The sequence below is a fragment of the Colobus angolensis genome, unplaced genomic scaffold (assembly GCF_000951035.1).
Source record: "Colobus angolensis palliatus isolate OR3802 unplaced genomic scaffold, Cang.pa_1.0 Scaffold9, whole genome shotgun sequence".
NCBI classification, from domain to species: Eukaryota; Metazoa; Chordata; class Mammalia; order Primates; family Cercopithecidae; genus Colobus; species Colobus angolensis.
In genome coordinates, this window is record NW_012122931.1 from 11,986,779 (window position 1) to 12,002,351 (window position 15,573).

The 15,573-nt window shown below is 44.2% G+C and overlaps 1 protein-coding gene across 1 annotated transcript in view; it reads left to right on the top strand.

The window, feature by feature from the left end:
- The window catches only part of DENND1A (DENN/MADD domain containing 1A), a 497,552-nt gene that overhangs the window by 423,370 nt on the left and 58,609 nt on the right, over positions 1 to 15,573 (top strand). Inside the window, exons 14-17 of the mRNA XM_011931409.1 lie at positions 81 to 121; positions 2,526 to 2,597; positions 4,130 to 4,186; positions 14,277 to 14,408. Coding sequence (XP_011786799.1) covers positions 81 to 121; positions 2,526 to 2,597; positions 4,130 to 4,186; positions 14,277 to 14,408 — 302 coding nt within the window. The remainder of the gene's footprint in view (positions 1 to 80; positions 122 to 2,525; positions 2,598 to 4,129; positions 4,187 to 14,276; positions 14,409 to 15,573) is intronic.

The window sequence follows — 15,573 nt, forward strand, 5'->3', positions numbered from 1 at the left end:
AAACAAAAAAGCAATTTCAAGGACTCCCAAGGACAAATCACCTATTTAAGTAACAGCTTCTCTGACTTCTCTTTCCCCAGGCAGTGACAAACTGTACCATCAGTGGCTCTCCACCGTCCGGGTAAGCGTGCACCCAATTCTGAGCCCCCTGGACTCCTGCCTTAGCTTCCTGGCAGCCTTCCGCTTCCCTATACTTCCCCTTCCATCCCGAAGCACTCCATTCTCTCTGCTGGAGATGCCTTTGTTTGTAAAGCCAGGCTCTTCTCATGCCAGATGGAGACTAAAAGGGTGGGATTGTCCAAAGCCATCACTTGGTGGGGTCAGAAAAAGGCATGAGAGGCTTCCTCCTCTGCAGGAAGCCAGCCAAGGAGAACTGAATGGAATGTTGCTGTTTTAGAGCATTTGGGGGGGTCTCCTTCTAGGGCCAGAGCAATTGTCACGATCACAGGCAAACCAAAAATGTGCCCTCTTGCTGCTGTGTAACCTCTTTCACAGCAAAGGCTCCTGGGAAGATGGAGAACACATCACTGGGAGGTTGACTGTTGTTGTGAAGTATCTTGATGTGTCAGAAGCCAGTGGCATAGGGCTTCTGAAACCTCTAAAGAATTTGAAATATTGACTTTCCCTTCCATCAGTTTATAATTGAGGTGTCCTGAAGGCCTACTGTGTGCCAGGCACCATGCTGAGTACTAGGGATGCAGCAGGGAGCAGGGTACAGGCCCTGCCCTGGGGGAGCTCCCTGTCTTGCTGGGGAGGCCGGCACGAAGCAGGCAACTCCAGCATCAAGTGATAAGTGTTCCCTCCTGCTAATGCGTCAGTGCACTGCTGCCAGGCAAGTCCCTTGGAAGTGGCTGCAGTTGGCGGAGAGTAAGCAATTCCTTCATGAAAGACTTCCTTTGTTCCTCTTGTATGGCCAAACACAGCACTTGGCAAATCAGAGAGGAGTAATAAGGACTTGTTGATTGATTGATAAAGGGAGTTTCAATACTCCAAAGGACCATTTAAATGGGATACTGAGTAATTTTGGAAAGCAGTATGGAATAAATGAGTGGGTGAAAATTTCCCATTGTCCTACAACATAGAATGCTTTCTAGGTCAAATTGTAATGTTTTTAATTAAAGCTCAAAATTTCTAATGTGGGCAGTTACCAAAAATTTTGCTAAATGTTAAGACCAATAATTACATTACTATATCTTATTCTCTTAGGTACCCACTGGTTCCAGCCTCTCTCCATCCAAATCAGTTTTTTTAAACCAACACAGACCTGATTCCGTGATGAATTTGATTAAAAATGCTCCATAGTGTAGACCCCTTAGCCTGGCATTCCGGGCCCTTCACGAGCTGGCCTCATCTGGCCTCCCAGCCTCACTTACTGCTTCTCTGATGTTATACTCATGGGAGTGTGTCATGGTGCAGTACAGGAGCCACTTGTTACAGCATACACCATGGCTTTTCAGCTTCTGCATTTTCTTTTATGTGCTATTTCCTGTCCCTAGAATGTTCTCCTCCCATCTCCTACATCAACTCCTATTTATCGTTCATGGACCAAGTCCAATGTTTCATCTCCAAGGCCTTCCCTGATCTTCCAAGTCTCCGTGCTCCCTGTGCACACAGCCATTACAGCCATCATCACCTGCTGTTGTAATTATTTACTGTGCTGTCCTGCCTCTCCAACTGGAGGTTTTGGAAGGCAGAGACCAGGCCTCCCTCGGCCTGGTGCCTTCAGAACCCTCACGATGTATCTGCAGGGATGAGACTGAGAAACGGATTCACGGACAGTTATGAAAACGTGCCCTGTGCACTTCAGGTCCCTCCACTGTCTCCTTTAGGAGCCGGACGGCCTTCCCTCCTCCTTCCTCCCACTTTTGCTCCTAAAGAAAGTGAGCGAGAAATTGCTGTGTCGGATTTAACTAAAGCCATGGTGAACATTTGTGGCTATTTATTCTTTCCTTTTCTCAAGATTTAGATGTTAAGGAAGGCAGCCTACCAGAGAGATTTAAAAAAACAACACAGAAAACCAAGGCAAGAAAAGGAAGTTGCACGGTGAGGGCAATGTATTTCCCAACAATCCTGGCTGATCAGGGCCCCACTTTCTGCCCCGGCTTGGTATCAGCTGTGGAGTCCATGGTTATTAAACTTACCTGAGTGTCATCCGTGGTAACTAGAATGTCTTGAAAAGCCACAGATGCCCATAGGGAAGCCCTTGCCTTAGGCAGCCTGCGATGCAGTTCCCTCCAGCCAGGGAACAGGTGCCAAGCAGAGCACTGAGACTAGAGTCCCCCTCCGCCAATTCACACTCCTCATCCCCAGTCCACACACACCCACCCACCCACAGCTCCTACCCACAGCCCTTCCGCCAGGACCATAACTGGCTGGCTGGGACCAGCTATCATCCAGGCCTATTTCTCAATGTGTGTTTACATACCTTTGAAATGTTGCTTAGCCTGATTGAAGAGAAGCAGTCTTTGTTGGTGTTGGATGACTCTATCTTCAGCCCAAATTGCTAATTGACATTTTTATTATAGAAAGGAAGTGGAGCAATTCTGAATACTGTAAAGACCAAAGCAAACCCAGCCATGAAGACTGTCTACAAGTTCGTAAGTACTGGTCTTGCTCTCAGGAGCCAAAACAGATCAGTCCCTTAGCATGATGAGACTCTTTATTTATTTACCTATTTTTGAGACAGGGTCTTGCTCTGTTGCCCAGGCTGGAGTGCAGTGGTGCGATCACAGCTCACTGCAGCCTTGACCTCCAGGGCCCAAGCGATCCTCCCACCTCAGCCTCCCCAGTACACCAGGAACTACAGGTGTGCACCACCACACCTGGCCTTTTTTTTTTACACAGACATGTCTCAGTATGTTACCCAGGCTGTTCTTGAACTCCTGGGCTCAAACAATCCTCCTGCCTTGGCCTCCTCCCAAAGTGCTGGGATTACCAGCATGAGCTGCTGCACCCAGCCAAGCGATGAGACTCTTAAGTATACCTGGTCCTCTGTTGCAGAGATGACTCAGGCTGCTGAACTCTTTCCTGAAGGTCTCCATGTTCTTCAAATTATTTAGCAGATTATTATAACCGGTTCAGTGACATTTTTGATTTATAGTTTTGGTGCACACATTTGCCACAGTAGAGAAATGGGAGGCTACTGGTTTTAGCTTTTAAAGTGCAGACCAGGTGGCTGCACCCTGCCTCTGTTTCTGAGACCCAGAAGCATGGTCTATCTGGTGTCTGGCAAAGCCTTCCTGCAGGCATACCCATTATTGAGTCAAAATAAAGCAGCTCCTTTGCAGGTTACTGAAGAGTGTTCGTGATGGCATACACCACTTAATTTTTGTCCCCAATTCTTCATCATCTCTCTGATCACTGCCCTATAGGAAATGCATTATTTGTAAGACTCGTGTCCACAGCCGAGTGAAAATAGGAGAGCACATCTGTTACCGGCGCTCCGTCTTTCACAAGCATCGTGTATTTTTTCTTGTGACTTCTCCTGCTTGCTAATTTGACCGTGAGCCACTGAAGTGGGGTGGTTTTATTTTATTTCCATTTTTAATTGTGTTAGTCCTCTCTGTGCTTAAACTGTGGTTATTTTAGCAGGGTTGGTGGCTGCCAGCAGAACCACACAGGTCTAAAATGACCTGAAATCAAAGCCAGGGTCTCTGCCAAAATGAGATGTAGGAAATGCACTGTAGAAACCCAGCAATGTGTCTGTTCCGGCCATTCAGCCTGGGCAGAAAATCGGTCCTGGGGCCGTGCCCTAGTGAAATAGAATGGATATTCTGAATCTTCCAGCCAGAAACACGGCTGCTGTACTCTTACTGGTAGCTGTCACCAGGCTGCCGAGATAAATAATTATAGAGAGCAAAAGAAGGGCTTTGGAAGGGAACGAAAAAAAAAATCTGTGCCATCAAAATGCAGAAAATAAAATCTCTCCAGCCTCTTTAAGGGTTGTTTTTTTTTTTAACCTTTTACCGTTATATTTGTTTTCATAGCCATTATGTTTTCGACTTGATGATCCCATTTTTCCTTCCTTTTTCTAGTAATCAGAGAAGGTGATTCTCGACGGACTGAAATCAAGCATAGTCCCTGCTGGAAACAGAAAGGGAATCTTAACTTAAATTAATTTTTCATGCAGGCAAAAGATCATGCAAAAATGGGAATAAAAGAGGTGAAAAACCGCTTGAAGCAAAAGGTACTTGAAGTTCTTATTCAAAATGTATAAGCACCATGTATGAAATGCATGGCCACAAAAAAGTATGAGGGGATCAATAGAGGGCTGTTTGATACACTGTTGTTAACACACTTCAAAATGCATTACCAGCTGTCCGGGAGTTTTCACACTGTTATAAATATTCACAGACAAAAAACTGTCTTCAAATAACATTAAGAATCTGGCTTAAACCCACAAAGGCGAGCAAGTTCAGAGTTACCACTGTCGGGCTGTCCCTTGCCCACCCCACCAGGCCTGGGTTCACAGGCGTCTGTAGAAATTGGCTTGGTGTTCCCATCTGGCATCCGCCCACCCGCTATGGCCGACCTCTGCCCCAGGGCCGGTTGTAACCAAAACCAAGGAGCATCTCTGGGGAATGATTGCCATGGTCCAGCATGCACATGGCCACCGCCCAGACACAGCACAAGGGGTGGGGCTGAGCAGAATGCTGTGGGCTTACCTCGCCCTGAGGGACCAAGTGAGCGTAACCCAGTGGGCGCTGTTGAGACTCTGAGTGTGGAGGGGAGGGCTCTGATTGTCTTCACCCAGCTATGTCCTAGCTAAGATTCCTCCAGCCTGAATCTCTTTTTTTCTTTCTTTCTTTTTTTAATCTGACATTTTTTTTGTATTTTATTTTATTTTAATATTTTTATTTCCATAGGCTTTTGGGGGAACAGGTGGTATTTGGATACATGAGTAAGTTCTTTAGCTATGATTTGTGAGATTTTGGTGCACTCATCACCTGAGCAGTATACACTGAACCCAATTTGTAGTCTTTTATCCCTCACCCCCTTCCCAGCCTTTCCTTGAGTCCCCAAAGTCTATTGTGTCATTCTTATGCCTTTGCATCCTCATAGCTTAGCTCCCACTTATGAGTGAGAACATACGATGTTTGGTTTTCCATTCCTGAGTTACTTCACTTAGACTAAGAGTCTCCAATCCCATCCAGGTTGCTGCGAATGCCATTAATTCATTCCTTTTTATGCCCCTAGATTGAATTTCTAGACTTAAGACAGTGAGGTTACTGTAACAGGGAGGGCTTTTTTATATTATTATGAATGGCATCATCATTATTATTGTTGCCACCTTTTTTTTTTTTTTTGAGACAGAGTCTCACTGTGTTGCCATGCTGGAGTGCCTCAGCCTCCGAAGTAACTGGGACTACAGGCACACGCCACCACACCTGGCTAATTTTTGTATTTTTAGTAGAGACGGGGTTTCACCATGTTGGCCAGGATGGTCTCGATCTCCTCACCTCGTGATCCGCCTGCCTCGGCCTCCCAAAGTGCTGGGATTACAGGCGTGAGCCACCGTGCCTGGCCTGTTGCCACACTTCTTTAAGCTCCTCTTAAGGGTGGTCCAGGCTAGGAGCTTTCACACTTAGTCCTCAGAACAGCACTGTGAAGTATTGTTCCCATTTCGTGAGTAAACAGACCACAGTTCAGAGGTGAAGTCATTTGCCCAGGGCCACACTGAGCCTAGCAGAGCCAGAATTGGATTCCAGCTCCATTGACATCTGGTGGCTGTGTGTTCTTATTGCTATTGCATTGCACACTGCCTTCCTCAAACAACTGTTTTGTTTTCCAAAAGATGTTTGGGATCACCTACTTCATTATCCCTATGCCCCCAAACGTACCACTCTAATAAGGCCCTTTGTCTAGCTCTGCAATTTTTAAAAAATTGAAAGCAGTTTTAATTTTCTGAAGTCAGAAAAGACCTCTAATTAACTTGAAAGGGTCGAAGGAATTGATTCCTTTCTTTTAATTGGAAAATAATTTGCTCTGACTAAGCATTTAAATTCTTAGTTTCAGCTGAGAGTGGATTTTTAACAGCTGAGATTCACATCCTGAAATAAAAGCTCTGTAATGTAAATCCAGATAGACCTTAAACTGTAGTCTGTTTGCACCCTGCCAGAGACTGGCAGGTGGCATTCTTTACTTGGATGTTATTTAAGTCCCTAAATATACCTTTTTATCTCCCATCCCAGTTGCATGTAGCTGAATTGGATTGCAGATATAAAACAGAGTGGCAGGGAGTGGGGAGTTTTCCCTCCTTGATGCCTGGATCGTAGGCTCTGGTTGGTATTAGAATATCCCCTGAAGTAAGCAAAGAAAGGGGTCCCTCCTCAGGCAAAGGCCCCATGCGCCCTCATTGGTCAGATCCACTCTCTGCAGACCATTAAGCTACAGACATCACCTTACCTCCCTACTTGTATGTGCAAGCCTCTGGCCTTAGGAAAATCCCCTTCTTATGATAAGTAACATTTCTGCAAATAGCCAGTTAAGCTCAGATTTTGTAATGTGGTTGTTCAAAGGTTTGTTTAAACAGTCTAGATCACTTTGCTTCCACGCTCTCTCCCTTTCCATTCCTTGATAGTATCTAAAGCAGATGTCTCCCTCCCCTTCCCTTCCCCCTGCCAGTCTTTTCAAGAATAGCTTCAGGAGATAATGTTCTATAGAGAGTGTCAGTACATTTCAGGTGACACAAACGGTGAAGGCATTTTATAGAAATGTGGCTTGTCACCATTGGACTGTTGACAGATCTATTAGTGCACCCTTTTCAATTTTCACTTTTCCCCCCTTCGGTCGTACAGATTTCCACAGACTTGATATTTTGCAGTTGTTCTTGGAAGAGAGCTATTTTGTAATTGAAACTCTAGCATTGTTCGCATCTACGGGACTTGGACTCCAGCACTCTCCAGCGCCCTTTCTTGAGCTAATTTAGGATCTGGCTGCACCTGACCTCTCACATAGCAGTAGAAAATATTTCCTTGGTTTTTTTGTCCTTCTCCCCTTTCCCTCCTCCCCTTTATCTGGCAACGAATGTACCTCGTGGCTCCCCAGATGCCTCTAATATAGACATCTCAAGTTTGGTTTCTGCCATGAAATTGAGGCAGTTTCCAACAAAGATCCAATTTTCAAATGTGCTGGGTTGCCACCTGGCCTCCTCTAACTCTGCATAGCAATGGTGACCTTGCAGATATAATCAAGAACCCAAGCTTGCCCTCTTCACCCTCGCCTTGGGTTTGAATTGCAAATAGAAAATGTGGGGCCGACCTGTGGAGAGGTCACCATGGTGTGTGGAGGGTCCATCTCTAATATGACTGAGCAGGGCCCCTTCTCCATCCCTTGTTCATTTGTGCTGCAGATTTTCAAAGCATTTGAAATCGGAGCTTTCAGGATATCTGTATGACCATTGGCAAATAATTGTTAATAGATCCGATGATGTGGCTTTTTTCCATATCTGCTCTGCTTCAACCCAACAACAAAAAAACAAGGATGGATAACATATTTCTCTAGATAAATGGAGCAAGGTGGTCAGGTTCTTCTATAGCTTGGCCTCCTTTGAAGTCTGACTTGCTCAAAATTAGGAAAAAGAAGAGATGGCAAAGATGCTACCCCGCCATTTTTTTCTAAGGAAGAGTGTAGTGCTTTCATCTGGAGTGTCTCCCTGCCAGAAGAATGCCTCCTGGATGGCTCGTGACTGTCAACAAATAGCCTTCCGCTGCAGCACCAAGCAGGGCTGGCATGAGAATGCCCCGCTTTAAAAGCAGTGGCCGCAAATACATTTCTCCTCACCTGCAGGCAATGTTAAGACAGCCACATAGGGATGTCCTCTTTTGCCTATTGAGGAACCCCTGAAATTTTTCTCTTTTTTCTTTGGTATCAAAATGATTTAGCCAAATGGGCCCATTTCACAGCCCTTTGTAAAGTTTCTGAATCTTTGATCCTCTTCTTTTCTTTTTGTTTTTTGTTTTGTTTTGTTTTGTTTTTCTTTGTTTTGAAACAGGGTCTCACTCTGTCTCCCAGTGCAGTGGCACAATCACTGCAGCCTTGACCTCCCAGGCTCAAGGGATCCTCCCGCCTCAACCTCCAGAGTAGCTAGGACAACAGGCATGCACCACCATGCCTGGCTAATTTCTTTTAAGGACAGAGTTTTGCTGTGTCGCCCATACTGGTCTCAAACTCCTGGGCTCAAGCGATCCTCCCTCCTAGGCCTCTCAAAGTGCTGGGATTACAAATCTTTGATCTTTAAAAGCCAAATCGAGCTTGTTGATTTAGAGTCTCTGTGATTGAAAGGAGCAAATTCACAGTTGCTTTCACAGAGGCTTGAATTTCTGGCCAAACTGTTCCCATTGAAGGGAGTGAGTAAGCATGCGTGGGGCAGGGTGAGCTAGGTAGACTCTGGTAGAACAGACGTTTTCACACCTTATCACACAACTGTCAGCTCCCTGTCTCCCGACACATTAAAATACGCTGCAGCCTCAATCACAGAAATTCCAACTTTGGTTACTATCTTGATATCAATATTCATATTTTAATTTGCATTTGCTGTGCTGTGAAGTAGCCTGGGAAAAGAAGGGTGCAGCACGAGTCTGTAAATGGAGACGGGAGTTCTCACACCCGCAGCGTGAGTCAGACGGGAAGGCCTCTGCCCATAGGGGCCTTTCAACTCCCCCACATGGTGATGTGGTGTTTGGGCTTCTGAGGCAGGCAAGCTGGGCTCAGTGCTGGTTGTGTAGGATATTAACCGTGTGACGTTGGGTAAGTTACGAGACCTCTCTGAACCTAGTTTTTCTCATCTGTTAACTAGAGGAAATACAGGTTTTTGCTGGATCGTTGGAAGGAGTGGAAGAGATAATGTGTTGAAATAACAACACTTAGTAGCCACTGAATAATTGAGAGTTTCCCTTTTGTCTGTCTTTTGTTTGTATTTGAGATGGAGTCTTACTCTGTTGCCCAGGCTGGAGTGCAGTGGTGTGATCTCAGCTCACCACAACCTCCACCTCCCAGGTTCAAGTGATTCTCCTGCCTCAGCCACCTGAGTAGCTGGGATTACAGGCACCCACTGCACCTGGCTAATTTTTGTAGCGACGGGGTTTTGCCATGTTGGCCAGGCTGGTCTCGAACTCCTGACCTTAGGTGATCTGACCGCCTCGGCCTCCCAACGTGCTGGGATTACAGGCATAAGCCACTGCATCTGGTCCTCTCTGTCTTCTTATGTCCCACATCTGGAACACCCAGTCTGCCCAAATACCCATGCATGCACATCTGGAGACCAGTCCCTTGAGGTTGTCCATACAATCACCAGAGGAATCTGTGTAGGACCCAGCACTGACCAAGTCACTCCCTTGGTTAAAACATTTCAGACCTTTCAAACCTTCCACCTCCTTGCCTGGGGGCAGCCCAGGGGTGGAATGCTCTGGCCGCTGGGCCACAGCAGGCCCTGCTGTCTGCCTCCCTGGGCCTGGGGCTCTACTCTCTCATCGCTGGCTCGTAAGTCCTTTCCTCGGTTCCCACCCTAGCCCCTACCCAAGGCCACCCAGAACCCTCTTTGTCCTCTAGTCTTCTGAGACTCTGGGTCCTTGCCTCCCTGATTTCTCATGGAGACTCATGTCCAGAGACTTACCGTATGCTGTGCCTGCCTTCTCCGCAGAGGGTTGGAGGTTAGAGCATAGTCATGGCTTCTGATTCCAGTAAACGCTCAAGGAAAATAACAGGAATACAATGACTTTCTGACTGCCTTGCTTTACCAAGGGACAGGAACTGGCAGGGCCCCCGTAACTCTCTGAGCTGAGCCTTGGGGCTCCAGGAAGAGATTTGCCACCCTGTGGTGGCCCCTGCTCTGTAGCTCTGTCTGGCGTCTTCCTCCTGTGTGACCCTTCGGGAAGGAGCAAGTTTAACTCTCCTGCTAGCTTCTTGTTTCTGCTTTTTAAAAATGACATTTAGAAGGTCGGGTTTTTTCCTGTTTCAAACAAAATGCATGTTTATTGAGGAAAACTCAGTGAAACAGAGGAACAAAAAATAATCTCATTTTATAACCTGCATTTTCATGTACTATATCCTGGGCATTTCCCAGACCACTAAATATTTCTTCAACATGTCTTTATTTTATTTTGTTTTGTTTTATTTTTTGAGACGGAGTTTTACTCTGTTGCCTAGGCTGGAGTACAGTGGCACGATCTCGTCTCACTGCAACCTCTGCCTCCCCGGTTCATGCGATTCTCTTGCCTCAGCCTCCCAAATAGCTGGGATTACAGGCGTCTGCCACCACACCTGGCTAATTTTTATATTTTTGGTAGAGACGGGGTTTCACCATATTGGCCAGACTGGTCTCAAACTCCTGACCTCAAGCGATCTGCCCACCTTGGCCTCCCAAAGTGCTAGGATTACTATGCCAGGCCCACGTGTCATTATTTTAAATGATTACATCAGTTTTATCTGATGGACATACATACATTATTTAATATTCCCATTGCTGGACCCTTACATGAGTTCCAATTTTTTTCTAGGCAAATATCCGCATAGGCAAGACTTAGAAGACATTCTTATTATTTCATTAGGATAAATTTCTAAAAATGGGAGCAGTGGGCCAAAGGGCATGTACATCTTTTAGGTTTTTCATATAAATTGCCAATTTATATTCCCACAAGAAGGGTTTGAGAGTATCTGTTTCCCAAGCCCTTTGCTGACAGCTACATTAGTTCTTAGGCCACAGTTTCTTTAATCATGGGAATCCAAAGTTGCTGTTATTAGCTCCCTACCATATGTAAGATCTCTACCAGGAGATAGAACAGAGAATTTGAATGCCCCCTGCCTTATATTTTTCTTTTTTTTTTCCTTGAGACAGGGTCTCACTCTGTTGCCCAGGCTGGAGTGCAGTGGCTTGATCGTGGCTCACTGCAGCCTCAACCTCCCCAGGCTCTGGTGATCCTCCCATTTCAGCCTCCCAAGCAGCTGGGAATTCAGGCATACACTACTGCATCCAGCTACTTTTTATATTTTTTTGTAGATATAGGGTTTCCCCATGTTGCCCAAGCTGGTCTCAAACTCCTGGGCTCAAGTGATCCTTCCACCTTGACCTCCTAAAGTGCTGGGATTACCGGCGTGAGCCTCCATACCCAGCCTCTCTTTCTTGACTTGGGCTCCTCCTATTCTGCTGCCTGTGGCATCCTGAGAGGAAGCTGTTGTCCTTCTTCAGGTGGAGGAAATAGTAAAGAGGCTAATAAATTGGTAGCCTGCACCACAGGACTTTATAAGAAACCTTTTGCATCTTTGGATCTTCTAATAAATGAAGGTGCAGCACTGCTTTTTGACACACACAGGTACATTTGTGTATTGGACACATTTCCCTTCCAAATGTTTAACTCCACTTTACAAAGCTTTATTTGGAGCATGTACTAAATTCAAGGCTCTAGGTTAGAGAACCCAGACCCCAATGAACTTACAGTTGATAGAGATACAAAAGTAAGATAGTGCTAAGCATGGCAGCCTATGATCAGTGTAACCAGGGGCTTCCGAGGAGATTACATCTGAGGACTTGTTGAGCAGCTCCTCAATTCAGAATACCTTCACTTGTGCTGTCGTTACGGGTTGATGCGGCATAAAAGCGCCAGGGCGCCCATAGCTCTGGGCTCCTCCACCTTCTAACTATGTGGCTTGGGTAAGTTACCCCTTCTGAGCCCTATTTCTTCACCTATAAAAGCAGGATAATCCCATTTACCTTGTGATCATTGTGGGAACTAAGTGTGAGAATGAAGGTCAAGGGTCTGGAAGAGCGCAGGGGTGGGCCGTCCACACAGGGAAGCTCTGCTTTTTAGCAGGCGCTCTCTCCGTTTTGCAGATTGAGGTTCAATTTGCACAGTGCTGTGACATTTTTCAAAGCTTCCTCATATCTGATTTCACCCGTTCTCCCAGTAGCTTTGACATTTGCCAAGCAGGTGGTAGTCTCCCATTGCAAAACTAAGGCAATAGGTGCAGAGAGATTGAGTGAATTGGAAAGATTAGACAACTAGTTAATGGGAAAAACAAAACTATAAGATAGTACTTTTACTTAAAAGCGTGAACTAAGACACTTTTTCCAAAACTGCTACGTGAATTGTTCTTTTTTTTCTAAATAGCTATTACCTCAGAGTTTTCTATTAATACCAATATTTTCTTACCATATTACCTTGCAGCTTCATTTTTTTTTCAGCCAAACACAAACAGGCACACACACTCATGCACAAAATTTTACCTGAACCAAAAGTGAATTTGTTCATGTTTGACCTTATTCACTCTCTCATGTCTATCCTGTAGGATCTTCACCTGGATCCAAAATGCCCCTTTTGTCCATTGTTGTTTTCTAGCACAGATGGAACCCCTCCCTGTCTTCTTCCACTTGACCTGAGCACCTTTGGACAGCCCCTTTCCAAAAGAGCTGTTTCTGTTTAGCCATCGACAACCTCTTTCATCACTGAACCTCAGCCTGGCTGAGACTGGCTGATCAAACGTGGGCCACTTGATCCAAGCCCTCCCTGTAAAGCCAAGAGGTCATCATCTCCCTTTGTTGTTTACCAAGCAGTACAGATTCCTCAGGTCTGGCCTCTACAGGCAGCCTTGATTCCTTAGGAAAGGAGGCCAGCTGGTAGGCAGCTGGATGTGTGAGGTCAAATATTGGTGGTGGAGGGTAGGTTGTATAATTTCCATAATTTACTGAATGGCTAATAATGTTCTTGACACTCAGTTGTATTATCTGTCTCCTTTAATCTTCATGCTACCATATGCCCATTTCACAGATGAGGAAATTGAATCTTAGAGATGTATATAAGTTTCTTCCTTAATGCATTATTTTTCAATAAGGGACCACTTTCCCCCATGTCCCACCATTCTCTCTTAGCTGAGAAGTTAGGAGCAACCAAGTATCAAGTTTCTCATGTGCAGAATTTAGTCAGTACTAAGGGGATATGTTTTGTTGACCAGAGTATTTGCTTTGCAATGAAAATAATTGGAACTTGTGTTCATTACATAATTCTGGCTGAGTTATTTTTATTTGGTAAGAAAAATGAGTATTTAAATATTTATTTGTACACGTATTCTCTGCCTGGTTCCAATGAAGACTGAAGCAACTTCCTTGACTTGAGTAAAACACGGGACCCTTGATGCATGAGTGGCCCCATCCATGCTCCAAATGACCCGTGTGTATAGTCAGCTGCCAGCTTCAGCCACCAGAGCCGTAACCTGCCTTTTGCACATCGGGGTTTTCCTTTTCCTGATAATTTGACTTCAGTCATCGGAAGCACAAATTAAATGTAAATTTCTGGATTTAAAAAGATTTCTTTGGTCCCTAAATGTTTCCCAAGTCATAGAGTGCTGATTCAGACTTCAATCTTTTTATTTTCTGCGAGAAAGATTAGGGGTAGGAAGAGGTAGGAACAAACACATCTTATTCACAAACAGCAACATCATCAGTAAACAAATGTGGAAAAAGTGTCCATACTCATAATTAAAGTAATGCAAATTAAAGCAACAAGGAAGTCGAATTTTTCACCTATTAAATTAGCAATACATTTTTAAAATGATACAGCTCACAAATACCGTGAAACTGGTAATGCATCCATTGTTGGTAGTTGGTGTAAATTGGAAAGCAATTTGATAGAATGAATAAAAAGCCTTGAAAATGTTTATATCTGTTGACCTAGTAATTTCATTCCTGGGGATTTCCATAAAAAGAAATAATATGAAAGAAAGAAAAACTGCAGTATTTATCACTGGCATTTCAAACGTTTAAAAAAAAATTAGAAAGAGCCCTAAATGCCCAATAGTAGTGGAATACTGAATTGTGTTGTATTAAATTATTGTATATCCGCTCAATGAAATATGCATTAGTAAAATTATTTTTGTAATGACTTTGTAGCAACATGAAAATGCTTGTAATATATGGGGAAAAGCAGGATATAAAATTATGCATGAGCTGTGATTGCAAGTAATTTTTAAATGTCTGCATGTGGACAAAGTGAATATATAAAAATGAAAATAGCCGCGTAAGAGAGTAAGATGAACAATAATAATTGTTTTCCCCACTGTTGTGAATTATTATGTTATCTTTATAGTTTGACATGGATGGTTTGGGTTTCTCTAGTTCTTAAAAGTCAAAGAGCCAAATTAGCCCTCCATTCCCCCCATCTTCAGCAGGAGGACAGGCTCCAAATGTCACAGAGAGAGGCATGTGGCAGGCCTCTTCCTTGTGGGGTGAGAGGGAACACAGGTGCCAGAACCCCAGTGCCAACCCTCGACTATCCTTCTCCCTGCAGGACATTGCTGAGAATGGCTGCGCCCCCACCCCAGAAGAGCAGCTGCCGAAGACCGCACCATCCCCCCTGGTGGAGGCCAAGGACCCCAAGCTCCGAGAAGACCGGCGGCCAATCACAGTCCACTTTGGACAGGTGTGTACCCTGGCCCTCCTACCTGTCCGTTTGGGGTTTTTTTATTTTCACTTTTAGCAGCAGCTGTAGCACATGCAGCAGACGGTTTTTCATTTCAGTTCTCTTTGGCAGTGCAGCTCCATGGAGATTTTCACATCTTTAAATGTTTATTTGGTGCAAACATGTTTTGCAGGCAAATTTTCAAAAATTTTGAGGAGACAGCACGGCTGAGGTCATAAATGAGCGGGACTGTTGAATGAAGTCATTAAATGCACTGCTGCCTCCCTTACTTCAAGGCACTCTGCTTAAGGTGCCTCTGTTAGCTAAGCATCTCATTAGAACACTTTAGCATCCCGGGCCCTTCTTTGCACACTTCAAATAAAAGGCAACAAGCGAAGTCTTAAAAAAAAAAAAAATCAATTAGGAGTTCTTTATTAATGTACTTCCTGAAAATCAATATCAGAAGTCGTGCTTCTGAGAGTAAACACCCGCACTACAATTCTAGAGATTCAGTTTTTTAAGCAACTGTTTTCAACTACCTGAGCATTTGAAAAATTGTCTATTTTTTTCCCTTAAGTAAAACATTGCAGTCTGTATAGAAACTAAAATTTTGTATCCCCTTCCTATTTGTAATTATATTTTTGGTTAAAAAGGATTGTGTACCCTTTCCTACATCTCTTGAATTGACTTTTGGTTACTGAAAGTCATCATTTGGAGAGATCTACGAGAAATGGCTCTTTTGGCAAGATATGGCTGTAACAAGAGTTTGCAAGGTTATTTATTTTTAAATCACCTGATTCTGTAGCCATTTATTAGATGACGCATGATTAAGAGTCTTTATGATTTTTATCTTAAATATGATTGCTATTTCACCACGTGTCAAGGACCTAGAAGCCTACATTCCTGTTTTTAACAGACCTTTATCAAGTGCCTACTATGCACCAGGCATTGAGCTATTCAGAAATGAACGAAACTAACAAAATTCTTGCTCTAGGTTATTACTGTAAGGGGTGAGTTGGTTGGAACATAAAAGTCACTCTTCTCTAATCAATATTTTCAGATAATATATGTTTATACATCTTTAACTTGGGGAGGTTCTTCCCTTTTCTGATTTTATACTTAAAAGGGTGTTATAAAAATTGAAATGAAATGCAAGGAAGAAGAATCCACAGGGTGATACTCATTT